General features: G+C 41.4%; 1 protein-coding gene across 1 annotated transcript; it reads right to left on the bottom strand.

Annotated features, from left to right (window-relative positions):
• Positions 1-4,699: 4,699 nt before the first annotated feature.
• LOC102854082 (phospholipase A2, membrane associated-like) lies at positions 4,700-8,127 on the bottom strand. The gene is made up of 4 exons (XM_006883578.1): positions 8,088-8,127; positions 7,734-7,878; positions 7,423-7,539; positions 4,700-4,838 (listed from the first exon to the last, which is right to left on the bottom strand). The coding sequence occupies exons 1-4, from the start codon at positions 8,125-8,127 to the stop codon at positions 4,700-4,702; spliced, it is 441 nt and encodes a 146-aa protein (XP_006883640.1).
• Positions 8,128-8,446: the final 319 nt, after the last annotated feature.

The following is an 8,446-nucleotide window of genomic DNA, read 5'->3' as shown; positions in this document are numbered from 1 at the left end:
TTAACCCTCTCCAGGATGAATCTGTTTGTTTTCTTAGCAGTCCATGGTACATTCAATACTCTCTCCAGCACCACAACTCAAAGGCATAAATTCTCCTTCTATCCTTCCTAGTCATTGTCCAATTCTCTGACGCATAACAAGTGATTGCAAAGACCCTTGCCTGTATCAGACACACCTTATTCTCCAGAGTGAGACCATTGCTCTTCAGTACCCTGGAGAGGTCCCTAACAGCAGACTTTCCCATGGCAACATGTCTTTTAATTTCCTGGCTGCTGGTTCCAAAAGTGTTGACTGTGGAGCCAAGCAAACTAAAGCTGTGAACAATCTCAGTCTCTTCACCATCCATCCTGATGCTGCCAATTGGTTCAGTGGTGAGAATCTTTCTCTTCTAGATATTGAGCCTCAATCCATATTGAAGACTGCAGTCCTTGACCCTCTGCAGGAAGCGCTTCAGGTCTTCCTCAGTTTCAGCAAGCAAGGTTGCGTCATCTGCATAATGCAGATTGTTGATGAATTCTTCATCAATTCTGATGCCACACTTCTTCTCATAGAGCCCAGCAGCCCAGATAATCTGTTTTGCATGCAGGTTAAAAAGTATGGAGATAGGACACATCCCTGGTGTACGCCCTTCCCAATTTTGAACCATGCAGTGTTTCCTTGCTCTGTTCTGATGGCTGCCTCTTGGTCCAAGTATAGGTTTCGCATAAGCACGATCAAGTGTTCTGGGATTCCCATTTTTCTCAGAGTCAATGTTATTGTTCAATAATTTCTACATTCTATTGGATCACCTTTCTTGGGAATGCAAAAAAATACAGATCTTTTCAGTCAGTCATCCAGGTAGATTTCCTCCAATTTTCCTGGCATAAACTAGTAAGCACATCCAGAGCTGCATCTGTTAACTGAAATATGTCAATTGGTTCCCATCAAATTGTGGGACCTTATTTTTTTGCTAATGCCTTCAGTGCAGCTTTCACATCTATGCCCATTCTAAAAAATTTGATCTCACAGAATGTAGAAGTTATCAAACAATATCATTAATATGACATGAAAGTAAAATCTTGCTGAAAATTATTTAAAAAACCCCAACAGTGGAAACAGTTTATCAACGGAGAACTGCAAGAAGTTTAAACTGGATTCAGAATAGGCCCCTTGGAATAAAGAACATCATTTCCAAAGTCAGATAGATCCTAGCTGAAATCAGAGAATACCAGAGAGATGTTTACTTGTGTATTATTGACTATGTAAAGGTGTCTGACAGTGTGGATCATAATAAATTATGAGTAACACTGAGAAGAATGGAAATTCCAGCACACTTAAGTGTGTTAACTGTCAAACCTGTACATAAATCAGCAAACAGTTGTTTGAACTGAACAAGGGGATATTGCTTGCTTTAAATAGAGAAAAGTTGCTTGTCAGGTTGTATCCTTTCTCCATATCACTTCAATCTGTATGCTAAGTAAATAATTCAAGAATATGGACTAGATGATGATGAATGTGGCCTCAGGTGGAGAGGAAAATAAATGAAAATTTGTTAGGAAGATGGCACAACCTTACTCGCACAAAGTGAAGAATACTTGAAGGATTTACTAAAGAGAATTAAAGACTACAACCTTCAGAATGGACTGCACACTAACAAAAAGAAAACAAAAATCCTCACCATTGAACTAATTGGGAGAAGGATGGGTGATCTCCTCCTGTGCAATTAACTGCCTCTGAAAACCTACTGGAGGGTAAGTTATGGGTCGCTTATGACTCAATGATACACAGCAACAACAATAACATTGGACCAACAGGCAACATCATGATAAATGGAGAGAAGATGGAAGCTGTCAATGATTTCGTTTTACTTGAACCACAATCAAGGTTTATGAAAGCAGCAATCAAGAAATCGAATTATGTATTTCATTGGATAAATGTGCTGTCAAAGACCTTTTTAAAGTCCTGAAGAACAAGGATGCCAGTTTAAAGACTAAGGCATGTTTGAACCAAGTCACAGCATTTCCAGTTGCTTCATATGCATACGAAAGTTGGGCAATGAATAAGGAATACCAATGAAGACTTGATTTCTTTTTTAGAGTTGATGTTTTTGAACTGTAAAGCTAGTGAAGAGTATTGGATATAATTGAACATCATTGAGTCTCTAATTGAATGTTGTTATGTGCCATCAAGTCACCTGTGACTCATAGCTACCCTATATACAACAGCTCTGAAATCTGCTCTACCCTGAGCCAGTCTCACTGACTCTTACACACCTAATCCCATTGCCCCAGTTACTGTGTTGATCCATCTCATCTGCGGTCTTCCTCTCCTGCACATTCCCTCCTGTCTTGGAGAAAGTGAAGCTAGGGTGCTCCTTAGAGTCAAGGATGGTGAGACGCAGTCTCACATATTTTTACATATTATCAGGACAGACTAATACTAGAAATGGCATTAAGCTTGGAAAAGGAAAGAATCATTGAAGGAGAGGTGGTCCCTTAATCAGATGAGTTGAAACAATGACTACAACAAACAGATTTATGTACTGCAAAGATTATGAGGATTGAATACTGTGATTGTTATACTTAAGATTGCTTTGAGTCTTATTTAACTCAATGACATGTGACAATAACAGTGTAAAAAGAAAATACAAGATCCCTTGTTTAACAATTATCAACAATTCCAACACTGCTGCTGCAAGAAAGCATTAACCTAAGTGTGTGGCACTGCTGAGTGTGGGACTCTGCGGGAAGAACATGAGTCCTAAGAACAGGAACTGCTCCCTGGAGGAGGGTACAGCTGGTAGCCAGCACACATTGATACCTGACCCTTTCCCTTCTAGCAGCCTAGTGGGTAAGGAGTTTCATTGTCAAAGGTAGGAAGTTTGAATCCATCAGCTGCTGCTCAGGAGTAAGTAGAGCAGTCTCCTGTGTGATTTACAGCCTCTAAACACTCACTGGAGCCTCAGCTGTGAGTTGACTATGACTTTTGAAAGCTAACAGCAAGAGGGGGGAGAGTGAGAATAAAGACAGTTTGGGAGTATCAGGACCAAAACTTTAGTGCCCTTTTGCTCCCTCACAGACGTAACAAAAAGACTTCCTCTGAAACAGAACAGGTTAGCTTCAGAGAGAGAATATGGGTAACGGTTCGCTTTAGTATACAGTTAGTTATACCACTGTTTTTTTTAAATTCACAATTTCTTTTAATTCCCAAATAAACCTGTGTATCATTATCTCCATATTACTGATGAGCGAATGAAGGTTTAGGGAGGATGAGAAACTCACTCAAGGAGGTGATGGAGGCAGGACTTGACCCAGTCCATCTAACTCTACAGCCTGTACTTTTAAAATTTATCCATACTAATAGGGAGCTCTGGTGGCACTCTGTGGAGTGTGTTCTGCTGCCAACCAAAAGGTTAGCTAGTAGAATCCACCTCCTGCATCTGAGAAAGAAGAGCAGATCCCTCTCTTCAAGTTTACAGCTTTGAAAATGTGATGAAAGGTTGGTATAAGTCAGAACTGACTTGAAAGTAAGTTTCACTTTGGCTTATTTATACTAGCTGTAAGATTACACACTCCTCTGTTAACTGCAAGGTTGGCAATTCAAACCCAACTAGTGGCTTTGTAGGAGAAAGTTTTGGTAATCTGTTTCTGTAGAGTCTACAGCCAAGTAAACAGTATGGGTACTTCTACTCTGTTACATGGGGTCACTATCAGTTTTAATTACTTTGGCAGACTGCAACAACAACAAACTGTATTGGGAGTCCTTAGATAATGCAAATGCAAAATACTAGCTACAAGGATGGCTATTTCAGCCCACCTGGAGGCACCTCAGAAGCGCTGGTGGTCTAGTGGTAAGAAGTTGTGCTGCAATCTCAAAGACATGAGGTTTGAATCCACCATTTTTGGAAGATAAGTCTGGTGATCCTCTTCTGAAATGTCATAAAGCCTTAAAAAGCCTAAGGAGGAGTTCTACTCTGAATATTAACAACAACAACAACAGTAATCCTATGTTAAGTAGCGTACTTTGCTCCCACACTGCAAGTTCATGGGCATCTTGCAGCAGCTTCATTGGTTCTGGACAGTGCTGTGAACACTTATGCACATTCATTCATACAGAAGCACACAGTCTCTCCTCTACATGTCCTTTTAAGAAAGGAAGTCCTTATGTTGTCTGTAATTTTCTTCGGGCAAAGACTTTGTCCAGAGAGTCTCTCTTCTAAAAGTAATGATTAAAATTTTCAAGTTCTGTTAAGAATAAAGAATCCTATAGTGTAAATATAAAAAAAAAAAAAAAAGAAAGGAAGTCCATCCCTTTGGGATATAACTTTCTAATAAATGTATCTTTACTTTTTACCTTCAAAAAAACCCAACCAAGCAACCAACCAAACAAAATACACACATACAGTAGTTTGCCTAGGAAATGCTTTATTCAGAAGAGATTCCAAGAAGGTAGCTGCTACTGTTACGTGGGGAGTTAGACTATTGAGAACAGAAGGGTCTTTCTAAGCAGAAATCTGGTCTGGTTGAGGAAAGATGGTGAAGGGACCAGGCAGAAGTGGCTCACACTTTGGCTTTTAGGGATGGAAAGGGAGTCTGATTTTGCCTTTAGGTTGGGAAGATATTTTCTTCACCCCCAGGGGACAGGGTTAGGGCAGGGAGTGGTAGTTTTAGAGAAGGAAAGTCAACATTGAGGGGTGAGACTTCTGGAGGAAGACCAGCTCTCAGCACTGGGGAGTTCTCCCACTGCACCTCTGATTAGAGTAGTACTGCACATTTTCATCATAAGTGTCTTCATTTCTTGCAAAACAGTAGGCAGCATTTCTATCACATTGACACAACTTTCTCCTACAGAAATCCCCGCTGTCTGAAATCACAAGAAGATAAACAAAGGAGGGAAGGTTTGTGATTATTCCATGATTCTTTCTGAAAATTTGAGGAGGAAAACAGAGTTCTTGTCTTCCTAAAGTTCCTAGGTTGAGAAAAGCAACTGTTACAGATATTTCTGACTAATGGGGTGACGATTCCTTCCCTCACATAACTCACAAACAGCAAGTAGGCAAGAGTGGGAAGATTATGTTAAATATTTAACTTCATTGCCTTGCTAACATTTGTCCAATGGGCAGAAGTCTAGTCCCTGGGAAGGGGTTCTAAATAATGTAGACCATCCATAGTTACTTTTCTTTCCTTTGCAGTGATTGGTGTCCAGTCAATATGTGATCCATTCTGGCCAATAGGAGAAGAGGAGATGTTGCTCAGGGCTCCTGGGAAGGATTGATCTTCTCCCTCAAGAGAGAAGTATGTTGGGAAACTCCTTTTGGAGTATGAGATCACGATGCTGGGATCTGCAGCTAATGTCTCGATAGGATGAGTTAGTTACTGTTCACCTGGCAAAGTAAAAGCCTTAGTCTGGCATTGCCCCTTTCATGTTGCTGCTGTGTACCATAGAGTTGCAACCGACCCATAGCTGACCTTCAGGTGGGTTTTCAAAGGCAGTTAATAGCACAGGAGGAGATGGCATGGAGGACTTGCCTTAGGATTACAATGCAGCTTCTTGCCACTAGATCCCTTCCATACAACCATACTATTCAAGCTGCTTTTATTTGGGCTTCTTGTTGCTTGCAAACCAAAGCCTTCTATGTATGCATGGAACGGGAGAGACACAAATTCTAACAAACTTTCAGGCCATTGAATAGTAGCTCTCAAAACCACTTGTGTCTCCTGTCTGGAGACACTGAATACACTCTTTTAGCCATCACTCCATCTCTTTCTACCTCTTTTGAATGAGAATTTTTCCAGAAATTGTCTGTGCTAAATATCTCTACTTCTTGATTTCCATTCAGCATTTACTCCAACTGGCTCATGACAACACCTCTCACTGAACAGGACATGACCTTGTGTTTAAACCCAAAGGACTTTCTACAGTCATGGTGGACTGCTCTAGTACACTGGCTCTTATTACAATCAGCTTCTTACCAACTTTTAATACCTTTCTCTGCCAGTTGTCTTCATCCCTCTAACTATTGCTACTCTCCTTTTTGGGGCTTTCAACATAAATGTATTTGAGTCCAATTCCATCGCTGACTTTTGACTCTAGGCTTTAATTGAAGACTCCTGCTTTGAGCTGTAAGTTCATACATTCAACTGCTTGCTGGATTTCTCCTGGACTTCCCAGAGGAGGCTTCAGTGGAATATGTCCCAAGAATAACTCCTTCTCCTTCTCTCCACACCTCTTGGCAAGCCTTGCTCCTGTGTTCTTTGTCTCAGCTCTGCCGCTATCATCCACATAGTCAAATATTTACTCAACAACTTCTTTATACTCATATCTTTCCAAGTCAATAAGAAAAATTAGATATTTCTACTTTTCAAATGCATTTTTTTCTTCATTCACCAACCCCATTCACTTGCCCACATCATGTTTTACGCCAAGCTTTTACTATCTCTGGTCTGGATTAAGGTAATAAAACCTTCCCACAAGTTCCCCTTCCATCCTGTTTCCTCCATCTATCCCGAAGCAAGAGTGAACTCTCAGAAATGCAGATCTCATCACGTCACTCCTTTGCCTCATGCCTCCTTATTTCTTTAAGAAAAAGTCCTAGTGAGCAAAACAGTTAAGTCCTTAGCTACTAAATGAAAGGTTAGTAATTCAACCCCACCTAGTGGCTTTGTGGGAGAAAACACGTGACCCCTTGCTTCCAAATATTACAGCCTAGAAAATCCTGTGGTGAAATTATCTGTTACATCGAATTGTTATGAGGATGAAATCAACCGAATGGCACTAAACAATTAAAATCCAAATGCAACAGGGCCTCAAATATCTGGCTTGATTAGTTGATGCTGATGTTGGCGCCTGCTGAGTCATGGTAACCCCATGTACCATTGAATGATAACACTGCCCCATAATTGGCTGATAACACAGTCCCATAATTACCACTGAGAGCCACAGGGTTTACACAGGAGTTTCAAAAGTAGATCACCAGGCTTCCTTCCTAGTTCATCTTACTCTGTGCATTTTGCTGAGCATGTCAACATAATAGCAACACAGTCTTCATTGCTGGAGCAATAGTAGCTGTGTGCGTGAAATGCACTGGCCAGAAATCAAACTTGGGTTTCTCCCATTCCACCATGGAGCCACCATTGTCTTCATTTGGCTTGCTGTAACCTCTACTTAACCTCTAATCTAATCTCTGTAGGATCATCTCTCATCATTCCTCCTCTTTTGCATCTGGTTTCTTTTGGCAAGACAAACTGGCAGAAAGTACCTGCTTTTAAGGTTTTGGGAGTCGTTACCACATTGTATTTTCATTTTTTAAAACTATAGCTTTCTCACTAAATTATGAGCCCTTTGATACTGGAACATTGTTCTTTTGTGTTTTGATCTCAGATGCCTAGCCCAGCATTCAGCACTGTGGATAAGGAACAAGCAACACATTTGAAGCTACAAGACTCTTTCTTACCACAGACAATGGTGTCTCCATAACTCGAAAACTTGTAGCCAAGAAATTTTGTCCCACATCCATAATCCTCCAGCTCGGCATAGCAACAGTCATGTTCAAAGCAGCACCTGTGATGAGGACATCTCATTGGGACTTCTTTCTTATTGTTCAAGGGAGTCAGTCTCCCTGCCTCCCTTCTCCTGGTCCCTGGTGACCCTGTAAAACACTTGGCCACTCTGGAGTTGCCTAGGGCAGAGTTTCCACCCCTGAGGTGATAAACCAAAAGTGATCAGATAGAAAGGGAGGTTAGGAGTGGCCTCACCAGTCCGTTGCATCCTTGGGAGATCCTTTTCCACCCCAGCCACAGTAGCAACCATAGAAGGCATAGCTTAATACAGCTTCCTTTCCTACCACAATCTCAATCATCTTCCTGAAATTCAGCAAATTCCCCTGTGCCTGTAGCAGACCTGGAAGGAAATTGGTTGCAGATATTATCTGGCCCCTCTGTCCTCCCTCCTTGCTGCTTTCTGCTGCTGTCTTTAATTAACTACCTCACTGTTCTCTATCCCTCTCCCAGCAAGGAAAGCCTTGCAGCCATGAAAGGAATACTACAATATGGAAGTGCTTCCCACCCTGGGCTATTCCTTTCAGCGCTAGACATTGATTCAACACTTACCCATGGACATGATCACAGCCAATAGCAGGAGGGTTTTCATGTTGAGAGAGCTCTGTGAAAAAAATGCAGCTGTGTTGGCTAGATACCTCATCCAGGTGGTCCTAGCTTCTTTTCTTGGCTCTCTATTCTCCTGCTCAGACTCAACAACTTTGGAGAAGGCAGTTTGTAAAGAAACTCTGTCCCAGCTTTTGTCCCAGCCTAAGCCCAGAGTGAACTCACTCCATTTGTCACACACAGAGCACATATGAGGGACCCTCAGTAATGCACTGACACACACACACACTCTTGACTTTTCCATACTGTGTAGAACAAGTACACACACACACACACACACACACACACACACACACACACACACA

Source organism: Elephantulus edwardii, unplaced genomic scaffold (assembly GCF_000299155.1).
Source record: "Elephantulus edwardii isolate Elephantulus edwardi_28Jun2011 unplaced genomic scaffold, EleEdw1.0 scaffold00028, whole genome shotgun sequence".
Classification (NCBI taxonomy): Eukaryota; Metazoa; Chordata; class Mammalia; order Macroscelidea; family Macroscelididae; genus Elephantulus; species Elephantulus edwardii.
Note: the sequence above shows the minus strand (reverse complement) of the source record. Positions and strands in the feature narration are given on the sequence as shown.